A 23346-nucleotide genomic window follows, 5' to 3' on the forward strand; every position below is an offset into this window, starting at 1 on the left:
GCTGCCCAAGGTTCGAGTGCTTTTGAGGGCGAATTTTTTTTAAAATTTGTTTTAATTTATTTTAGTCGAAAAATGTTTTAAGTTTTTAATTTCATTTAGTCGAATATTTTTTTTAATTTAAAGTCGAACATTTTTTATTTAAAGCTTTCGTGACTGCAGCCGCCCACACCTCCTGCACCACCACCACCACCCCAGCCGCCCACATCTCCTGCACCACCACCCCAGCCGCCCACACCTCCTGCACCACCACCACCCCAGCCGCCCACACCTCCTGCACCACCACCCCAGCCGCCCACATCTCCTGCACCACCACCACCCCAGCCGCCCACACCTCCTGCACCACCACCACCCCAGCCGCCCACATCTTCTGCACCACCATCACCCCAGCCGCCTACACCTCCTGCACCACCACCACCACCACCCCAGCCGCCCACACCTCCTGCACCACCACCACCACCCCAGCCGCCCACACCTCCTGCACCACCACCACCACCACCACCCCAGCCGCCCACACCTCCTGCACCACCACCACCCCAGCCGCCCACATCTCCTGCACCACCACCACCACCACCCCAGCCGCCCACATCTCCAGCACCACCACCACCACCCTGGCTGCCCCCCCTAACATCACGGCCCCCCCTTCCACCGCAGCGCTGGCGGCCCCCCCCTCGCGGCCGCGGCTCGTGACGCCGGTGCGCCGCTCGGCGCGGATCCACGCGGCGGGGGGGGCGGTGGGGGGGGGGGCGACCCCCCCGGGGAGGGCCCTGAGGGACGGCGACACGGTGGGAGGCATTGCGGAGCTGCTGCTGGCAGCGGCCTACGCGGAGGAGGAGGCAGACGAGGTGGTGGTGCAGGAGGGCGCTGCTGGCAGGGGAGGGAGGGGGGGGAGAGGCGGCGTCACCGCACGAGGTTCCTGCTGAGGGCCAACGCGGCGCTGGGGGACAACGCCCCCCAGCAGCAGCAGCAGCTCGGGCTACTGGGGGGCTGGGCGGTGAGCGGAGTGAGATGAGTGGTGGGGTGAGTGGAGGGGTGAGTGGAGGGGTGAGCGGAGGGGTGAGTGGAGGGGTGAGTGAGATGAGTGGAGGGGTGAGCGGAGGGGTGAGCGGAGGGGTGAGTGGGTGAGTGAGATGAGTGGAGGGGTGAGTGGGGTGAATGGAGGGGTGAGTGGGTGACTGGGTGAGTGAGATGAATGGAGGGGTGAGTGGGGTGAGTGGAGGGGTGAGTGAGTGAGATGAGTGGAGGGGTGAGTGGTGGGGTGAGTGGAGGGGTGAGTGGGTGAGTGAGATGAGTGGAGGGGTGAGTGGGGTGAGTGGAGGGGTGAGTGGGATAAGTGGAGGGGTGAGTGGGTGACTGGGTGAGTGAGATGAGTGGAGGGGTGAGTGGGGTGAGTGGAGGGGTGAGTGAGATGAGCGGAGGGGTGAGTGGGGTGAGTGGAGGGGTGAGTGAGATGAGTGGAGGGGTGAGCGGAGGGGTGAGCGGAGGGGTGAGTGGAGGGGTGAGTGGAGGGGTGAGTGAGATGAGTGGAGGGGTGAGTGGAGGGGTGAGTGAGATGAGTGGAGGGGTGAGCGGAGGGGTGAGTGGAGGGGTGAGTGAGATGAGTGGAGGGGTGAGCGGAGGGGTGAGCGGAGGGTGAGCGGAGGGGTGAGTGGAGGGGTGAGTGGGTGACTGGGTGAGTGAGATGAGTGGAGGGGTGAGTGGGGTGAGTGGATGGGTGAGCGGAGGGGTGAGCGGAGTGGTGAGTGGAGGGGTGAGTGAGATGAGTGGAGGGGTGAGCGGAGGGGTGAGCGGAGGGGTGAGTGGAGGGGTGAGTGGGTAACTGGGTGAGTGAGATGAGTGGAGGGGTGAGTGGAGGGGTGAGTGAGATGAGTGGAGGGGTGAGTGGAGGGGTGAGTGGGGGGGTGAATGGGGTGACTGGGTGAGTGAGATGAATGGAGGGGTGAGTGAGATGAGTGGTGGGGTGAGTGGAGGGGTGAGTGGAGGGGTGACTGGGTGAGTGGGGTGAGTGGAGGAGGGGAATGTTTCTGCAGCTGGCTGATGGCCTGTGGTGCTGTCCACCCCCCTATCTCCCCACCCCGGAGTGCCCTACAGTGCTGCCCTTAATTGCTACTCCCAACAGAACTTGCCACAAAAGTGTGCTGAGGCTACTGGGGGTGCCTTTGTCTTTGTATAGGCTGCCTGTCCTCCTCGCATCGCGTGTCACCCAATAATTCAGAAGCCACGTGGTTTGCTGTGCGTTTCAAGCTTTATTATCCAGCCACTCCGAGCGTAGCTGCCGTCACTACACACGCCACGTGATGGGGGCACGGCCACGCCCACTGGTGGGGCACGGCCACGCCCACTGGTGGGGCACGGCCACGCCCACTGGTGGGGCACGGCCACGCCCACTGGTGGGGCACGGCCACGCCCACTGGTGGGGCCCCTCGGTGCGAGGGTTTCCCGACGTTCAATTGCTGACCAGGATCGGAGGTCAGAATGAAACCACCAGATTCTGATGTTTATTTCTGCATTCACAACCACAAACGATGAGGATCATCAACCTCGTCAACCTCGTCATCCTCCCCTAGGAGGGAGCTCGAGAGCGATGGGTGACAGGGTGAGCTCGGAGCGACCCCACAAACTTTCACCGCTTTTGCTCGACTCACCATTACCGCCACCACATGGACAAACCCCGCACGCACGCAACAATATTTACACGCCGCAAGACAAAGGTCTACCACCACCACCCCCCCCCTCTCTATCTCGCTCCCCCTACCCCATAGCTTGGAACAGACTGGCGAGCGACGTTTAGCGGCGTAGGCGGGCAGGGGGGCGCCCAGTAATCATCGCCAGCACCCGCAGCCACCTTAATCTCCCCTGTGGCGATGTTTACGATACGTACGGCGTGAAAGAAGTTCGACACGCACCACACGGCCGCCACCACTACCGCCATCACTACCACCACCGCGTGTCACTGTAGACACATACACATAGACACACAGACACATAGACACACGCAGACACATAGACACACACAGAGACACATAGACACACACAGAGACACAGACAAACACACGCAAAGACAGACACACGCAGAGATACATAGACACAGACACACACAAGACACATAGACACAGGCAGAGACACAGACACACAAAGACACATAGGCACATGCAGAGCACGTAGACACACAGACACACACATAGAAATACACAAACAGACACACACAGACATACTCACAGACACATAGACACACAGAGACACACAGACACATAGACAAACACACCAAGACAGACACACGCAGAGATACATAGACACAGACACACACAAGACACATAGACACACACAGAGACACAGACACACACAGAGACACATAGGCACACACACAGACACATAGACACACACAGACACACACATATAGAAACACACAGACATACTCACAGACACAGTCACACACACACAGAGACAGACACACACAGACAGAGGCGTGTGTCTGTGTGTGTGTCTGCCAGGATGAGTAAAAAAAAGGTGTCGTCTATCGACTTGGAAATAATCCCACGGGAACGCTGTCTCGAGAAAAAGATGACCGATAAAAGTGTTTTGAAGTTATATCCGTTGACTTGTGAACCGAATAAATCCCGTGTTCTTCACATATTGAGTCTCGTCATCGTTTTTCTTTTCTTACCTATAAAAGGCATTTTTTCTGTGCATCTGTCTGTCTCTGTGTGGACGCACACTTGCTCGCGAATCGTGGAGTTTACTTTTAAAAAAGTAGCCGGGTACCACACCGTAAGCCCCGTGGTGAGCCAGCGCCATTCTGTTTTCCCATCCGTAAACTTTAAAAGTTGTTAAATTAACAATTTAGTGCTATTTCGCATTATTTAAGTATTTCCTTGCGCCGCTAAAGCTGCCCGGGGGTTGCCCCTAGCAACGCTCGCGCGTCATCGGGGGAGGGTGGGGGGAGATTTCTCATTCGCGTTCAAAATGGTTTTACTTAACTTGATTCCTCTGTCGTGGTCAAATGTTGTGATAAAGATTTCATCCACTTCCCGTCGTCCAATCAATTCCATATTTTGCACACGTACTCAGATCCGGTGACAATGCATGCCTGTATCAAAATCGGCATCAATTAATCAATTAATTGGCTCCCTTTAAGTGATTAACATTTGTATGGACGCCTTATTATGCATATATATTTGTGTGTAGGTCAAAAACGCCGCGGTCCCTAAACTGTGGAATCGCCTCGCCTGCTCCATGTGAACGAGTTACGGGCACCCTCACTCCACACAAACAAAAGTTGTATATTGAAGATTGATTCATAAAATAACCAATTAATTCAAGTAAGCGTTGATGTGTGAGCAGGCGCCGCATCATTGACGTACTTCTCGACGGTGAGTTGAACGAAGTTGTGACAAAAAAGTTATTCAACTTCATTCCTCTGTTTGATGTCGTGGTCAAATCTTGTACTCAAGATGTCGTCCACTTCCCGTTGTCCAATCGAGTTCTTTACTTTTTAGTGCACTTTAAAATAAAACTTTTTTAAAAGGAGTTTTTCACTATTCAAAAGCCACCACAACCATTTCAATGCTACGACGTTTGGGCAATTATAATTGAGTTAATAAACATTCTTGTCATAACCATTCTTGTATTACTATCCGAGTGTCTACCCTTAATTAACTCCTGTCTGGTTCTCATGAATTAACCAAAGCAGCATTACATTTTTGTGAACAGGGCTGAGGGTTCAGAGCATATACATTCTAATCTCAAATCATCAGTGACGTCGATAACTGGAACAGATGAGTATTCTTGGTTTTTTTGGTAAAGTCACCTCGTAGAAGGGAAACAATAAAATAATAAAAATATAAAACAATAAAATTCTCACGACGTTTCGACTGCAACACAAGAAGCAATCATCAGGTGTGAAAACCACAGCAAGAAAATTTCAAAAAAATTATTGCTGTGGTTTTCACACAAGAAAATTTGAAAAAAAATATTGCTGTGGTTTTCACACCTGATGATGATTGCTTCTTGTGTTGCAGTCGAAACGTGAGAATTGTATTGTTTTATATTTTTATCATTTTATTGTTTCTCTTCTAAGTGGTGGTGACTTTACCGAAAGAACCAAGAATATGAATCCCTGCAGTCACGAAAGCTTTAAATCGAAAAATGGAACAGATGTGTTATATTATCTTGGCTTTGTGAAACACAGATAAAAAGAGGCCTTCAACATTGATTGTGCCTTTGTACCGACAGTTGCTGAGTGGTCCAGTGCCATCACCATCAGAATCCATGGTCAATCCACTGCTGGATGAGGTTCTCAAAAAGCTCTCACTATCTCCCGAGATCCCGAAAAGTATTAATCCACCCAGTACCTGCAGGTGATACTCATCAGCTGATATCATCCCGTCGTCTCGATGGGCATCCTATTGGCCGCATTCCATTCCTTGGCTGTCATTCCATCACTATCCTCAACCAACCATCGGCCAACATTCCATAACAGAATTAAACCAAGGGAGAGTATTTGAAAGGATGCGATTAATTCACCCACCCATGAGATACGGGTCCATAATAGCAAATCATTACGGTCGCAGGCGCACGGCGAATTGTAACGATGGAGACACTACAGCACGCCGTCGATTTGCGGTGCGACGATGCAATTAACTGAGCTCGATTTTTCGATTTGAAGCTTTCGTGACTGCAAGGATTCATCTTCTTTGGTTCTTTCGGTAAAGTCACCACGTAGAATGAGAATAGAATAATAAAATAATAAAATTCTCACGACGTTTTGGCCACAGCGCAAGCGGCCGTCTTCAGGTGAAAGCTCCATTGAAGCTCTGTCGTCCCGACAGTTCTGTACCTTTCACCTGAAGACGGCCGCTTGCGTTGTGGCCGAAACGTCGTGAGAATTTTATTGTGTTATTTTATTATTTTATTCTCATTCTACGTGGCGGTGACTTTACCGAAAGAACCAAAGGAGATGAGCTCGATTTCTTTTGGGCGGATAAAGGCCACCGGCGCAGGCACACTAGATCCCGGGGACGTGAATAACTCCACGCGCATTCAGGGCGTCCACATTGCCCTGTCAAGAGGCTGCAGGAGGGCGGGCGAAACAAACAGCCCTGTGCTCGCCACGCGGACGGTCGCCCAGACAAACAACAAACTCTTCCAGGCTTCACCTTCTTTGGTTCTTTCGGTAAAGTCACCACGTAGAATGAGAATAAAGTAATAAATTAATAAAATAACACGATAAAATTCTCACGACGTTTCGGGCCACAACACAAGTGGCCCTCTTCAGGTGAAAGGAACAGACCTGTCGGGACGACAGAGCTTCAATGAACATTGTGTTATTTTATTTTATTAATTTATTATTTTATTCTCATTCTACGTGGTGACTTTACCGAAAGAACCAAAGAGGATGAATCCTTGCAGTCACGAAAGCTTTAAATCGAAATTCTTCCAGGCATCACGCGGGCCGGACGAGCGGCATGCAGGAAAAAAAAAACATCACAATCATTATTAGCGCGGACGTCCAGAATAAAAAAACAAACTCGTTCAAAAACCCCAAAACACGGCAACCTCCCTGGCTTTGGCGTTCCTCGGAAGACACCTGTTTCATCGACAACCGCATCAGAACACCACCAGGCCGATGCGCACCCGAATTGATCCATCAGCGACTGACACGGGGACTGCGTCTCGATCGTCACGTGGACGGTTCAATCGTCGCGGGCAGCCATCATCGGCGTCGATACAAAAAAAACGACTTGGTGAGAGGTCAACGGCGTTTGTCCTTTTTGAAACACTCGTCCCTGCCGCGCGAGTGTGGAATTTCCACTTAAGTGTGAGAGGGCGCACCGACTGCCTGCCAGTGGTTTCACATTCAGTCCGCCAGGGGGCGAACACGAATTGGGCATCGGACAAAGCGGTGCCTTCAATAGTAGGTTCGGTTCATATTCTTAGCTCTTTCGGTAAAGTCACGTTGAAGGGAAACAATAAAATATATATGAAACAATAAAAATTCTCACGACGTTTCGACCATAACACAAACGGTCGTCATCAGTTCAGTTTTATTCAGTTTCAGTTTATTTTGGTATAGCCTTGTGAATTCTAGATTTAAAGCTTTCCTGACTGCAAGGATCCATACTCTTTGGTTCTATTCGGTAAAGTCACGTAGGTAAAAAATAAAACAACAAAAATCACGACGTTTCGGCCACACCTGATGAAGGTCGCTTGTGTTGTGGCCGAAACGTCGTGATTTTTGTTGTTTTATTTTTTACCTACGTGACTTTACCGAATAGAACCAAAGAGTGTAGCCCTGTGAGCCATCCGGCTCTTGAATCGGAGTGCAACCACAACAAACAAAAAAAATAAAACACGAACAAGAAAAACATCTTCAAGTGACTACTTTGTGTGTGACTTTGTGCAAAACAGAAAATCCATGGAGAAAAAAAAACAGCAAAAATATTCCTGAAAAAAAAGCACCGTGCACCACCAACGCTGTGTGCAAAAACTCACAGTGGGATGCAAGTCAAACAACAACAACAACGACCACAAAAACTTAGATTAAGGCCATCAGTACTACAACAAAACAAACATGTCCAACGAGGTTGTTGTTGTGTGTGTGTGTATGCAGGGGTATATTACCACTCGGGAGATAAAGGCGGCCGGGCGTGGTGCTGGCCACCCACCCCCTCGTGTGATGTGCCGGCCTTCATCGGCGCCACTCGACAACGGCACTTCCCCCTAAAGTGTGTTAATGCTGTACAAGGGATACTTGTGTGTATCTATTATGGGGGGAGTGGTGGGTGCAGTAGCGAGACAACTGCACGATGTACCCCAGCTACCCCAGTTACATTCCCAGCCACGGCTAACACGAGTGAGGGATTCTGTTCGTCCCGGTCCTGGGTCTCCCCTGGGTCTACTCGGCATGGGGAGACAAAGGCGGCAACCGGGAATGGAGTTGGCCACGCCACCCTTCCGTGCGCCGCACGGGCCTTGAGATTCGCCGCCCACCCAGCAGCACGTCCCACCGGCCAATCAAGTCTGGGCCTGCAGGCGGGGGAGACGCGGTGGCTGTGGTAAGGGCTGACCCCGGTGTCTTGTGCGTATGGCCAAGATTTGCATATACCACAATCCAGAGGCGGAGCCAGGGGGGGTGGTGACAGGGGTGACATTCTGCGTGTAAGTGCACGACACTCGGTCTGGCGAACTCGGTGCAACTGCAATGTCAGAGCGTGTTGCCAACCGATGGCGTCCGGTTCAACAGCCAGACTCTCTCTAAATCATTCTTGAAATTAACATTTGTTGAATGTCACCCCGGGCTGAAAATCCTGGCTCCGCCCCTGCCACGATCGCCACCCGCCGAGCTTAAAGGTCGAGAAGGAATTGGCTGGAGGCCCTGTCAGGACGGGAAGATTGTGTAGCACGACGGGAGGGTGGGGTGGCTGTTGGGGATGGCAGGGTGCAAGTGGTCGCGTCACCGCCCCCGTTGGGTCGTCAAAGACATAATCACGTGACATTCTCTCCTGGTTTGTTTTAGTTTCATTTATTTTGGTGTAGCCCTGTGAGCCATTTGGCTCTTGAATCGGGTGCAACCGCAACAAACAAAAAAACCAAAAACACGAACAAGAAAACATCTTAAAGTGACTTTGTGTGACTGTGCAAACAGAAAATCCAGGAAAAAAAACATCAAAATATTCCGGAAATAGCACCGAACACCACCAACGCTGTGTGCAAAAATCCCAGCGGGATGCAAGTCAAACAACAACAACAAGACAACTTAGATTAAGGCCATCAGTCTAACAAGGCCCGCGTTTCATTGGAACACACGGGCCGTCGCGGATACACGATTGTTTTGCCGTCACGTGACACGTCCCGCACAGTCACGTTGCAGCCCCGTGTCGAGCCATTAACAAGAAAGCAACACGTCACACGATTGTGTCACTGCCACACTGCCGATGCAGCGTCACCAAATAACGAGCAATTACATGTAGAATCCATTGTTGTAACGTGATCCCCGGACGAAGTGCGCATTATAAATGTCAATGATTTTTTATTACAATTCCCCCATTGTAATAAGATGTTTTTTTTGTTCTTATTTTTGTTTTTGTGCTTGTTGTTTTTGCACCCAATTCAAGAGCCGGATGGCTCACAGGGCTATACCAAAATAAACTAAATTGAACCCACGTCTACGCTCCTGGCCTTCAACACAGCAACACGAACCCTACAAGTCTTGTAGGGGGGGGGGGGACCTGCCTTGCAGTTTGCAGTGGCACGGCTGAGACGCTTGACTGAGAGGTACTCACTTGATGACTCCCACTAGCAAAGAAACCTCGTGTGCAATGTCTCTGAAGCATCGGGAATTAACGTAGCATTAGCCCGGCCAACAAAAGACGCAGATCCCCGCCGTGGTAACCTTTAACAGACTGTTGGGGCAAGTGCGTGTGTGTACGTACACACACACACAGTGTGTACACACACAGTGTATACACAATAATGTCCACGTTGTTGTTGCTGAGTTCACGCACCCAAGGGAGGGGGCAATGGAAAATGAATCTAAATCAACTTAGACTCCATCCCCGCTCTGTGACGTCACCACTCAGCATGACCTCATCGGCATGAAGTGCCAGCGGGAAGTGCACCTCGCTAGTGACGTCATGTCACCAAAGTATTCACACTCCCCCAAACCCGTCCACGGCGCTCTTGAGCGTGACGTCACCTCAGCTTGGGTCACTGCCGATATCAATCCAGTGGCAATCCTTATTTGGGCAAAGCTACGCCCAGTGACTGCGGTTCATTAACATAATTTACCGTTGAAGCCGTCGGGTTCAGCAGCCACGCCCCATCCCTCGACATATGGCCAGTTAACATTAACATAATTTATTCAGTTACAGAGCCACTCCTTATGGGAGGGGCGTGTCTCTTACCCCGGAAGTGACGTCATGTTACCTGCTTACCCGCGTGATGTTGCGAGGCAACAGGAGGTTGCCGATCCGAGGCTGCACTGAAATCCAAGGTGAGAAATTCTCATGGTGGTGGTGGTGGTTGTTGTTGTTTACCAAGGTAGAGCCTCTCTCTCGTAGGGATGTCAGTTGAGTAGCAGCGAGCATGGGAATCGATGTCCAGGTTGGAACTTTACAACGTGGGGCCTAGCCACGCGGGGCCTTGCCTCCTGCCCTCGCCTGATTGCATTCACTTTAATGATCTCGCTTAAGTTTAATTTGTCTTCACCCGGCTCGCCACTTTGTAACTTTGTTTTATTGTAAATATTCACGCAGTTTTTATTTTCTTTTGTTAGCAGGCCAAGCCTGCTTGAGCTGCTATACCGCTCTTGTTATCAGAAGCGACCTGCCCACAACAACACAAGGTGAGGCTTTGTCAACGTGTGTGAATGTTTTGACTTAAAACTTTGGTGACTGCAGGAATTAATATTCTTGGTTCTTTCGGTAAAGTCACGTAGATAGAAAATAAAATAACAGATAATAATTTTTGTTTTTTACAATGAAGCAAAACACCCCACAACGTTTCTATGGCAACATTAATGTTGAAGATGCGAGGGCTTACAGGAATATTTATGACATTTGCCCTCTCATTGCGTGCCATGACAGTGCTGTTTGCACAGTCACACAGAGTCACTGTAAGATGATTTTCTTGGTCGTGTTTTTGTTTTGTTGCTTGTTGTGGTTGCACCCGATTCAAGAGCTGAATGGCTCACGGGACTATAACCAAAATAAATCAAACTAAAAATCTAAAAACTGAAACCGCGTGATGAATTTGGGAAAGTTTTTCACTGCATCTCCAAATATATATAAAAGGCAAAGTTGTGATTGTGTGTGTTGTCTGTTCAAAATGTTTAGCGTACTTCCCGACATGCAACAAACTGGAAATTTGCAATGTGGGTACTTTCCAGACTGTACACCGTGCAAACATTATACAAATACATTTTTGTGTTTTTGTTGGGGGGGGGAGCTCAATAATGTATAGATTTTTTGCACGGCAAGTGACCTGTGACGTCAAATCTGTCACGTGACCCTCGCATGTGGAAGCGTCACGCATTGTAGTGTAGCGGTTAGCGTTGTCTGTGTGTGTGTCTGTGTGTGTGTCTGTGTGTGTCTGTGTGTGTCTATGTGTGTCTGTGTGTGTGTCTGTGTGTGTGTGTGTCTGTGTGTGTGTATCTGTGTGTGTGTGTCTGTGTGTGTCTGTGTGTGTGTGTGGAAGCGTAACGCATTGTAGTGTAGCGGTTAGCGCTACGCCGCGCTACGAACCCGGCGACCCGAGTTCGATTCCTGCTCACGGCCACCACCGCCGACGATTATTTGAACCGCTTCTGGGCCTCCCCTAGGTCGACTCAGCCTCAAACGAGTAACTGCTGTGGTGTGAACATCGCCACTGGGGAGACAAAGGCGGCCGGACGTGGTGGATCCAAGTCCCGGGCGAAGCCGGGTAGTACAGCTAGTCGTGAATATATGAATGAATATAGACGTGTAAGTCACGTGTGACTGTTTATATTCATTTCTCCATGGCTCGATACTGACGTGTAGATGGTGTGGATATTCTTATTTGCTGTCTGCAGCTGACGCTGGTCTGATGGAGCAAAGGCCCTCAGCACAGCATCTCGGTACGACAAGTCAACAATGCGACCAGCGTGCATACAGCACGGATCGGACTGGAAATTTGACACAGCACCAGAGAACTCGCACAGGAGAGAAACCCTTCAAGTGCACTGTGTGTGACAAGGCATTTTCAGATTCATTGACTCTTAAAAAACACCAGAGAACACACACGGGAGAGAAACCCTTCAAGTGCAGTGTGTGTGTGAAGACATTTTCAGATTCATTTGCTCTTAAAACACACCAGAGAACACACACGGGAGAGAAACCCTTCAAGTGCAGTGTGTGTGGGAAGGCATTTCCAGATTCATCTAATATTAAAAAACACCAGAGAACACACACGGGAGAGAAACCCTTCAGGTGCAGTGTGTGTGGGAAGACATTTTCAGATTCATCTACTCTTAAAACACACCAGAGAACACACACAGGAGAGAAACCCTTCAAGTGCAGTGTGTGTGGAAAGGCATTTTCAGATTCATCTCATCTTAAAAGACACCAGAGAACACACACAGGAGAGAAACCCTTCAAATGCAGTGTGTGTGGGAAGACATTTTCAGATTCATTTGCTCTTAAAACACACCAGAGAACACACACGGGAGAGAAACCCTTCAAGTGCAGTGTGTGTGGGAAGGCATTTCCAGATTCATCTAATATTAAAAAACACCAGAGAACACACACGGGAGAGAAACCCTTCAGGTGCAGTGTGTGTGGGAAGACATTTTCAGATTCATCTACTCTTAAAACACACCAGAGAACACACACAGGAGAGAAACCCTTCAAGTGCAGTGTGTGTGGAAAGGCATTTTCAGATTCATCTCATCTTAAAAGACACCAGAGAACACACACAGGAGAGAAACCCTTCAAATGCAGTGTGTGTGGGAAGACATTTTCAGATTCATCTACTCTTAAATCACACCAGAGAACACACACGGGAGAGAAACCCTTCAGGTGCAGTGTGTGTGGGAAGACATTTTCAGATTCATCTACTCTTAAAACACACCAGAGAACACACACAGGAGAGAAACCCTTCAAGTGCAGTGTGTGTGGGAAGACATTTTCAGATTCATCTACTCTTAAAAAACACCAGAGAACACACACGGGAGAGCAACCCTTCAGGTGCAGTGTGTGTGGGAAGACATTTTCAGATTCATTTGCTCTAAAAACACACCAGAGAACACACACGGGAGAGAAACCCTTCAAGTGCAGTGTGTGTGGGAAGGCATTTTCACGGTCATCTGCTCTTAAAACACACCAGATAACACACACGGGAGAGAAACCCTTCAAGTACAGTGTGTGTGGGAAGGCATTTTCAGTCATCTGCTCTTTAAACACACCAGAGTACACACACGGGAGAGAAACCCTTCAAGTGCAGTGTGTGCGGGAAGGCATTTGCACATTCATCAAATCTTCAAGTACACCAGAGAACACAGAAGCATGAGAAGATCCACAAGGAGTGCAGTCTGAAATCAGCTTGTGAAAGTCAAAGTGCCGCAATTAGCCCACCCCTCATGAAACACGAACCGGAAGAAAATCCCAGCTTGGACACTTTTAAAGGTATCGAGGTGAAATGTGAAGAGGTGATGGTGAAATGTGAAGAAGTGATGGTGAAGAGGGAAGAAGTGATGGTGAAGAGCGAAGAAGTGAAGGTAAAATGTGAAGATGAAGATTCAACTCCAAAATGGGACCTTCACATCGATGGAGGCAACGTAAAGCAGGAGGTGAATTCTGACTGTGAGGCAGAGCGAGGCAACTCCCAGCAGTTTGTGGAAGTGGAGGTGTGGGTGGACTTCCTCCGAGACAATACAAAGTCAAGTGGAGACCCGGAAGATGTGTAACCTTGAGATGATGTTGCTCCAATAGATGCACCTTTGTCAAAGGCCTTCAATGACAAGAACGTGAAGTTGGACACTCAGTTGCTAGGTTCAACCTGCAGAGTAAGGGCGGCCAGTCTTTGTGGACCTGTGGGTTGGGTAGATCTTTAATCAGGAGCGAGAGACAATAAGCTCCCAAGCATTCACTATGTTATAATAATTGCATTTACACAGTGCTTGCTTAATCGCCTCAGCAACTCGGAGTTTTGTGTCGTACCTCGTCTGAAACACTCGAAGAGCATCCCCAAGTAGCAGCTGCCCCTGTGTGGCACAAGGTGGTGGCCCTGCATCGGCCTGCATGTGGACAAGAGCCTGTCAGTAGGGGGCAATGATTGATGCGTCATCTCAGTTTTGTAGTTTGTAGGTAATCTTGATTCGAAGCTTTCGTGACTGCAGGAATCCACACTCTTGAGTTCTTTCGGTAAAGTCACCACGTAGTAGAAACATAACAGATCACGGCGTTTAGATCACAACACGAGCAATCGTCATCAGGTGGGACAACCACAGCAAGAGAAACTGCTGAAGTAGTAGGCGCCTACTCCAGCAGTTTCTTATTGCTGCTGTGCTTGTCCCACCTGATGACGATTGCTTGTGTTGCCATCTAAACGCCGTGATCTATTATTTGTAGCGTAATGTTTAGAATTTGCTACATTTTGACCCAGACGCCAGCATGCAACGGCCTACTCGTTTTGAATGACGCAACAATAGTACGTTGTGCATACTCTGTTAAGCAGACGGTGCATATTTTTCTTGTTAATACGATGTAACGTGATGCAGTCAATTTCGCTGCAGTAATTCAATTTTGTTAATATGCCCGTCAATGATTTAGAATTAATACTTGTCTGATTGTGCGCATGCATGTAACATTTTGTCTGAGGGTCACACATTGAATAAGTGATGTTAGGACAAAGTGTGTGTGTGTGTGTGTATTGGAAGTAACCTGTACAGAGAATTCAGGTGAGACCCGTTGTTCTTGTGATAGAGGTCAAAGGGTACTTTTGTGTTTCACGAAGCGTCTGCCTCTGGAGCAACTCATTGTCTTTGAAATAGGGAGCACGCTCGGATCATTCATCAGTTACAAGGCATACCACTTGAAAGTTAAACGTATAGGAGGAGGTACATTCTCTACAACACGAATTGTAGTTTTGTCTTACGTGTTGACGTAGATTTTGTATAACTGGGACTAGAAATGCTCCTTGCTGATTGACGTCTGGATGTTCGTAACCATCGGTTGAAGCAAACCCCACTGCTGTTGTTGAGACGCTGTGCACCAATAATAGTCCAACACATTGACGGCCTTCAGGCCAGGAAAGTCACAACATTTGCACACGAAGGACGCATTCACGCAAGTACCAAACGCTCCGTTTTGAAGTTTTAAAATGAAACATCTTTGACTTGTATTGTGTTTTGAATTAGATGATTTTATTTCTTCATTAAAAGCTTGTATCAATTTACATCTGGAAGACTTCATTGAAAAGGACATTTCGTGTGAATTTTCTCTCAACGTTAAGTAGATGGCCTTGCCGGGGGTTCGGACACAAACAGTGTCACACACACAGTGTACACACACACAGTGTACACACACACAGTATACACACAGTGTACACACAGTGTACACATGCACACAGTGTACACACACACAGTGTATACACACAGTGTACACACACACAGTGACACACAGTGTACAACAACAACAACCGCCATTCGCCACTAAGTGGCAGTGACGTCACCACGACGCTTGTGCCAGGCTATGTGCACCCTGAGGCCACATGAAGTGTCGAACGCCCGCTGGCAGGAGGTCACGGGGCAGACCCAGGTGCCACGGATCAACTGACTGAGATGACTGGCTGATGCACCACCTGTGCCCCCTACTGTGCCAACCTGCTGTGCTTTAGCCACCCGGCACTCCGCTTGTTGTTCTGAGCGTCGCTCCTCCGCCCTCCGTTGTTGTTGGAGGGCGACTGCCTCCAACTGCCCAGTAGCATCCTTCACGAGCCTCCTCCACATAGGCCGATCTTGACACCGCTGGTACCAGTCATCGGCAAGTCCACTCAGCTCCACGTCCTCCTGTACCACATCACTCCATCTCTTCTCTAGCCCGTGCCGCGCCCGCTTAGCCCCCTCAATCCGGCCAAACAAAAGCTGTTTCGGCATGCGGTGGTTGGGCATGCGGGCTACATGACCCAGCCATCGCAGCCTTGCCTGCCGGAGCTCACCGATGGGACCCTGCCCAGATCTTTCAAGGATTTGTGAGCTCCTCACACAATCCAGTCTGGTTAAACCCAGGATGGATCGTAGGCAGGCCAGCCTAAATGTTTCTACCCGGCGAAGATGTTCTATTAGGGGGGTCCACGTTTCGCAAACGTAGAGAAGGGAGGGAATGACCGTGGCCGAGAAGACCTGAAGCTTAGTGCGGAGCGACAGACCAGGTAGCTTCCACACAGCGTTACGCAACCGATGAAAAGATATTGCCGCTCGACTGATTCGGAGTGAGACCTCTGCTGTTAAACTGGAGCCAGTCATAAGCACACTGCCCAGGTATGGGAAACTCTCCACTCTCTCCACAACTGCCCCATCACCGATTGGGAGTTGTGGGGGTGGAGTGTCCGATGATACAAAATACCCAGGCAGGTGCTTAGTTTTGGTGGGGCTGATGGTAAGGCCCCACCTCTTAGTGGCACGCTCCAGTCTCAGCAGCAGAGTCTCCAACTCCTCCTCTGACTGAGCAAACCCCACTGCTGTTGTTGAGACGCAGTGTACACACAGACACACACAGTGTATACACACATAGCGTACACACACACACAGTGTATACACAGTGTACACACAGTGTATACACTGTACACATGCACAGGGTATACACTGTACACAGTGTACACACATACAGTGTATACACAGTGTACACACACAGGGTACACACAGTGTATATACACACACAGTGACACACACACAGGGACACACACAGTGACACACACACAGTGTGCACACGCAGTGTACACACACACAGTGTACACACACGCAGTGTACACACACAGTGTACACACAGTGACACAGTGTACACACAGTGTACACACACACAGTGACACACACAGTGACACAGTGACACAACAACAATCGCCATTCGCCACTAAGTGGCGGTGACGTCACCACGACGCTTGTGCCAGGCACAGTGACACACACAGTGACACATACAGTGACACACAGCGACACACAGTGACAGTGTCACACACAGTGTATACACATAGTGTACACACATACAGTGTACACACACAGTGTATACACAATAATGTCCACGTTGTTGTTGCTGAGCTCACACACCCAAGGGAGGGAGCAATGGAAAATGAATCTAAATCAAATTAAACTCCAACTCTGTGACGTCACCACTCTGCATTACTTCATCGGCGTGAAACGCCAGGGGGAGGTGTACCTCGCTAGTGACATCATGTCACCACGGTATTCACCCCTCCCCCGTCCACCGCGCTCTTGAGCGTGACGTCACCTCCGCTTGGGTCACTGCCTATATCGTTCCAGTGGCAATCCTTAGGGCAAAGCTACGCCCAGTGACTGGCAGCTCATTAACATAATGTATCCGTTAAAGCCGTCGCGAGTTTATTGCGACGGGTTCAGCGCCCACGCCCCCATCCCTCGACAAATGGGCCGGCCTCATTAACATAATTTGTTCAAATTTTGATTTAAAGCTTTCGTGTCTGCAGTAATTCATAGTCTTAGTTTTTTCGGTAAAGTCACGTTGAAGAGAAACAACAAAATAATAATATATATATAAAACACAATAAAAATAAAAAAGAATTTTTTTTATTGTTTTATATATCTTTTAATATTTTGTTTCTCTTCAACGTGACTTTACCGAAAAAACTAAGAATGTAATTTGTTCAGTTGGAGAGCCGCTCGTGGGAGCGAAGTGACGTCATACTACTTCCTGCTGTCGCGAGGTAACAGGAAGCTGCCGTTTGCGCGCTTGCACTGAAATCCGAGGTGAGAAATTCTCATCGTGGTGGTGGTGGTCGTTGTGGTGGTGGTGGTTGTTGTTGTTGACCAAGGTAGAGCCTCTCTCTGTCGTAGGGATGTCAGTTGAGTAGCAGCGAGCATGGGAATCGATGTCCAGGTTGGAACTTTACAACGCGGGGCCTAGCCACGCGGGGCCTTGCCTCCTGCCCTCGCCTGATTGCGTTTACTTTAATGATCTCGCTTAAGTTTAATTTGTCTTCACCCGACTCGCCACTTTGTAACTTTGTTTTATTGTAAATATTCACGCAGTTTTTATTTTCTTTTGTTAGCAGGCCAAGCCCGCTTGAGCTGCTATACCGCTCTTGTTATCAGAAGCGACCTGCCCACAACAACACAAGGTGAGGCTTTGTCAACGTGTGTGAATGTTTTGACTTAAAACTTTGGTGACTGCAGGAATGAATATTCTTGGTTCTTTCGGTAAAGTCACGTAGATAGAAAATTAAATAAAAATAACAATAAAATGAACAAATAATTGTAAATAAAGCAAAAAACTCACGTCGTTTTGATCACAACACAAGTGCTCTTTATTTAATGTAATTGTATTATCTGTTATTGTTATTTTCTATCTACGTAACTTTACCGAAATCAACAAGAATACGTGTGTCAATGTCTTATCGGTCAAAGACGCTAAACGGAGAGACGCAAACTCCAAATATACAGCAGGCATCAGGGTCGGGATCGAACCCACGACTTCCTGTATACCAGGTGAGGTAGTTAACATCTCACCACGGAGAGAGACACGCAAACTCCAGTTAGCCTTGGCTATGTTCGTTGATCCTCAATTCATTACTTGGTGGAGTGAGGAAGCATTCATGCCAAGCAGATGAAGGTGGCCAGGCGTGATTCTAGACACGCCACCGCCTGTTTACCCAGTGACAGTGTACAGTTTGTGTTTGCAGTAACGTCTATTAACTCTGTTGAACACGGAGGTTATATCATAACAGTAGTTTCGTTTTGTTTTCCTCTGCAACTCTTTATAAGAATGGAGTCAGGAAGTTAACACAGCACACACGTGCAGCTGAAGTCGGATCTGTTCATCCCAGCATTCAAGGACTTCTGTGCCTGGCTTCACATCTCTTAAGTTGCGATTGAACATTAATTTATGCATTTCTGCCGAACACAAATAGTATTGTTTTAAACACCCTTTGCTATGTCAGCTGAATTTAGCTTTCATAAATATTCATTTTTTTTGTTATTTTATTTTCACCTACGTGACTTTACCCAATAGAACCAAAGAGTATGGATCCTAGCAGTCACGAAAGCTTTAAATCTATAATTAATCATTTTGAAGCCAGACAGCTGAAATTGTGTGCTCGGAGTTTTGGGTGAACATTCATTTTGAAGATACGAATGCTTCCAGGCATGTTTATAACCATTTGCCCTCTCATTGTGTGCCATAACAGCCTGTGTGATGAATTTGGGACACTTTTCACTATATCATGAATATATGAATAAGTATAGATGTGTAAGTCACGTGTTACTGTGTATATATGCTTTCCTCTGTGCATCGATACTGACGTGTAGATGGTGTGGATATTATTTTTTTCTGTCTGCAGCTGACGCTTCCTCTGATGCTTCCTCTGCAGAATTGGTCTGATGGAGCAAAGGCGCTCGGCGCAGCTCGGTATGACGAGTCAACAATGCGACCGGTGTGCATACAGCACGGATCGTACTGGAGATTTCACACGGCACCAGAGAACTCACACGAGAGAGAAACCCTTCAAGTGCAGTGTGTGTGGGAAGGCGTTTGCACATTCATCTGCTCTTGTAGCACACCAGAGAACACACACGGGAGAGAAACCCTTCAGGTGCAGTGTGTGTGGGAAGGCGTTTGCACGTTCATCAAATCTTGAAGTACATCACAGAACGCACACGGGAGAGAAACCCTTCAAGTGCAGTGTGTGTGGAAAGGCATTTGCACAGTCATCTGCTCTTGTAATACACCAGAGGACACACACAGGAGAGAAACCCTTCAAGTGCAGTGTTTGCGTGAAGGCGTTTGCACATTCATCTGATCTTGTAAAACACCAGAGAACACACACGGGAGAGAAACCCTTCTGGTGCACTCCGTGCGGGAAGGCGTTTTCACAGCAACAACATCTTCAAGTACACCAAAGAACACAGAAGCATCAGAAGATCCACAAGGAGTGGAGTCTGAAATCGGCTTGTGAAAGTCAAAGTGCCACAATGAGCCCATCCCTCATGAAACAAGAACCGGAAGAAAATCCCAGCTTGGACACTTTTAAAGGTATCGAGGTGAAATGTGAAGAGGTGATGGTGAAGAGGGAAGAGGTGAAGGTGAAATGTGAAGAAGTGATGGTGAAGAGCGAAGAAGTGAAGGTGAAATGTGAAGATGTTTTCCTCTGCAACTCTTTGTAAGAATGGAGTCAGGAAGTTAACACAGCACACACGTGCAGCTGAAGTCGGATCTGTTCATCCCAGCATTCAAGGACTTCTGTGCCTGGCTTCACATCTCTTAAGTTGCGATTGAACATTAATTTATGCATTTCTGCCGAACACAAATAGTATTGTTTTAAACACCCTTTGCTATGTCAGCTGAATTTAGCTTTCATAAATATTCATTTTTTTTGTTATTTTATTTTCACCTACGTGACTTTACCCAATAGAACCAAAGAGTATGGATCCTAGCAGTCACGAAAGCTTTAAATCTATAATTAATCATTTTGAAGCCAGACAGCTGAAATTGTGTGCTCGGAGTTTTGGGTGAACATTCATTTTGAAGATACGAATGCTTCCAGGCATGTTTATAACCATTTGCCCTCTCATTGTGTGCCATAACAGCCTGTGTGATGAATTTGGGACACTTTTCACTATATCATGAATATATGAATAAGTATAGATGTGTAAGTCACGTGTTACTGTGTATATATGCTTTCCTCTGTGCATCGATACTGACGTGTAGATGGTGTGGATATTATTTTTTTCTGTCTGCAGCTGACGCTTCCTCTGATGCTTCCTCTGCAGAATTGGTCTGATGGAGCAAAGGCGCTCGGCGCAGCTCGGTATGACGAGTCAACAATGCGACCGGTGTGCATACAGCACGGATCGTACTGGAGATTTCACACGGCACCAGAGAACTCACACGGGAGAGAAACCCTTCAAGTGCAGTGTGTGTGGGAAGGCGTTTGCACATTCATCTGCTCTTGTAGCACACCAGAGAACACACACGGGAGAGAAACCCTTCAGGTGCAGTGTGTGTGGGAAGGCGTTTGCACGTTCATCAAATCTTGAAGTACACCACAGAACGCACACGGGAGAGAAACCCTTCAAGTGCAGTGTGTGTGGAAAGGCATTTGCACAGTCATCTGCTCTTGTAATACACCAGAGGACACACACAGGAGAGAAACCCTTCAAGTGCAGTGTTTGCGTGAAGGCGTTTGCACATTCATCTGATCTTGTAAAACACCAGAGAATACACACGGGAGAGAAACCCTTCTGGTGCACTCCGTGCGGGAAGGCGTTTTCACAGCAACAACATCTTCAAGTACACCAAAGAACACAGAAGCATCAGAAGATCCACAAGGAGTGGAGTCTGAAATCGGCTTGTGAAAGTCAAAGTGCCACAATGAGCCCATCCCTCATGAAACAAGAACCGGAAGAAAATCCCAGCTTGGACACTTTTAAAGGTATCGAGGTGAAATGTGAAGAAGTGATGGTGAAGAGGGAAGAGGTGAAGGTGAAATGTGAAGAAGTGATGGTGAAGAGCGAAGAAGTGAAGGTGAAATGTGAAGATGGATATTCAACTCCAAAATGGGCAAACCTTCACATTGATGGAGGCAACGTGAAGCAAGAGGAGAATTCTGACTGTGAGGCAGAGCGAGGCAACTCCCAGCAGTTTGTGGAAGTGGAGGTGTGGGTGGACTTCCTCCGAGACAATACAAAGTCAAATGGAGACCCGGTAGATGTGTAAACTTCGCGTTTTAATAATTGTGTTATTTTATTTTGGGCACCTTTATAATATATGCCACAGGACCCGCACGAGCTTAATCCGGCACTGTCCGGGATACCGTTCCAGTGCCCAACCAGGCTGTTGAAAACACCGTGAGTGGATATTCTTAGCTCTTTCGGTAAAGTCACGTTGAAGGGAAACAATAAAATAATAAAATATATATAAAACAATAAAAATTCTCATGACGTTTCGACCATAACACAAACGGTCGTCATCAGGTGTGTCGAAACGTCGTGAGAATTTTTATTGTTTTATATATATTTTATTGTTTCCCTTCAACGTGACTTTACCGAAAGAGCTGCAGTCACAAAAGCTTTAAATCAAAATTTAACCGCGAGTGGAATTGAGGGTGACGGTGGAGGGCGCGAAGGGGGCGAGTGATGCCGATGGGCGGCGAGGGGGTCATCCGAGAGGATGCCCAGTGGGGAGATTAAGCAATGAAATCGCTCCACGTGTCAGGCGCTGGGTGGATCACCGCACAGCGGCATCGTGGGAGGTGGCGACGGCTCAGGGAGGTCTCTACCCGCCAGTGGATTGACGGTGGCTGATGGTGATGACGACGACGATGGATGTTGCTCACTCAACTCTGCGAGGTACGAAACGCCGGAGACGCACGGCGATGTGCGGGGTGTCCAGCGGCACGGTAGAGCCGATGGCCTCCTTGCTGCCGCTGTACAGCTGACGCACGACGTGGAGCAGGGCAGGGAGCACGCTGTCCACTATGTCCTGGCAGCCACTGCACAGCTGACCCATAGCCTGCGGTAGGGCAGGGAGCACGCTGTCCACTATGTCCTCACTGTGGCTACTGCACAGCTGACCCATAGCCTGCACTAGGGCAGGGAGCACGCTGTCCACTATGTCCTCACTGTGGCTACTGCACAGCTGACCCATAGCCTGCACTAGGGCAGGGAGCACGCTGTCCACTATGTCCTCACTGTGGCTACTGCACAGCTGACCCATAGCCTGCAGTAGGGCAGGGAGCTAGCTGTCCACAATGTCCTCACTGTGGCTACTGCACAGCTGACCCATAGCCTGCACTAGGGCAGGGAGCATGCTGTCCACTATGTCCTCACTGTGGCTACTGCACAGCTGACCCGCAGGCTGCAGGAGAGGAGTCGGCGCGCTGTCCATGAGCCAGGACATCCCAGGGGGCCAGGCTGGGCCGTCCCTCTCCTGTCCGTCTGCGTGGCCGCTGGTGAACATCGGTCCCCAGGTGGCGACCGCTGCCGGTGGAGAGACGTTCTTCACGAGTCCCGAGTAGTTGTTGATCGTGGTGGTGGTGGTGGTGGTGATGGCGTTGGAGCCGTTGATGTTCGAACCCCCACGCCGAGATCCTCCGAGGAGTTCCACCATCGGCTGCGTGAGCAGCAGAACCACAGTGAGCACAGCCGTGAAGATCGCCACGCTGGTGGTGGTGGTGGTGGCGAAGTTCTCCGCAGACCTCGAAGTGGAGGAGCAGCGTGGGGCGAGGTGGTTGCCTCTCCCGGAGCCGACTCCACTCTGGTCGCTCCAATGGATACACCTTAGTCACAGGACTTTAATGACAAGAATGTGAAGTTGAACACTCAGTTCCTAGGTTAAACCTGCATGGTGAGAGTGGCCAGTCTTTGTGGACCTGTGGGTTGGGTAGATCTCTAACCAGGAGCGAGAGCCAATAAGCTCCCAAGCATTCACTCGGTTTTAATAATTCCATTCTAGATTTGAAGCTTTCGTGACTGCAAGGATCCATACTCTTTGGTTCTATTCGGTAAAGTCACGTAGGTAAAAAGATAAAATAACAAAAATCACGACGTTTCAGCCACAACACAAGTGGCCTTCATCATGACAGCACGGTCCCTTCACCTGATGAAGGCCACTTGTGTTGTGGCCGAAACGTCGTGATTTTTGTTATTTAATT

General features: G+C 48.8%; 1 protein-coding gene and 1 long non-coding RNA gene across 2 annotated transcripts; both read left to right on the forward strand.

Moving 5' to 3' along the window:
• The first annotated feature begins 885 nt into the window (after positions 1 to 885).
• LOC142919872 (uncharacterized) lies at positions 886 to 3628 on the forward strand. The gene is made up of 2 exons (XR_012938522.1): positions 886 to 991; positions 2760 to 3628. It is a non-coding gene; the product is annotated as an uncharacterized LOC142919872 (long non-coding RNA).
• Positions 3629 to 19051: 15423 nt separating this feature from the next.
• Positions 19052 to 22296, forward strand: LOC142919873 (uncharacterized). Its single transcript, XM_076062544.1, has 2 exons — positions 19052 to 19854; positions 20465 to 22296. The coding sequence occupies exons 1-2, from the start codon at positions 19076 to 19078 to the stop codon at positions 21408 to 21410; spliced, it is 1725 nt and encodes a 574-aa protein (XP_075918659.1). The 5' UTR covers positions 19052 to 19075; the 3' UTR covers positions 21411 to 22296.
• The last annotated feature ends 1050 nt before the right edge of the window (positions 22297 to 23346 follow it).

Source organism: Petromyzon marinus, unplaced genomic scaffold (assembly GCF_048934315.1).
Source record: "Petromyzon marinus isolate PM22_M1 ecotype Great Lakes invasive population unplaced genomic scaffold, UKy_Petmar_22M1.pri1.0 PM_G_Scaffold_65, whole genome shotgun sequence".
Taxonomy (NCBI): domain Eukaryota; kingdom Metazoa; phylum Chordata; class Hyperoartia; order Petromyzontiformes; family Petromyzontidae; genus Petromyzon; species Petromyzon marinus.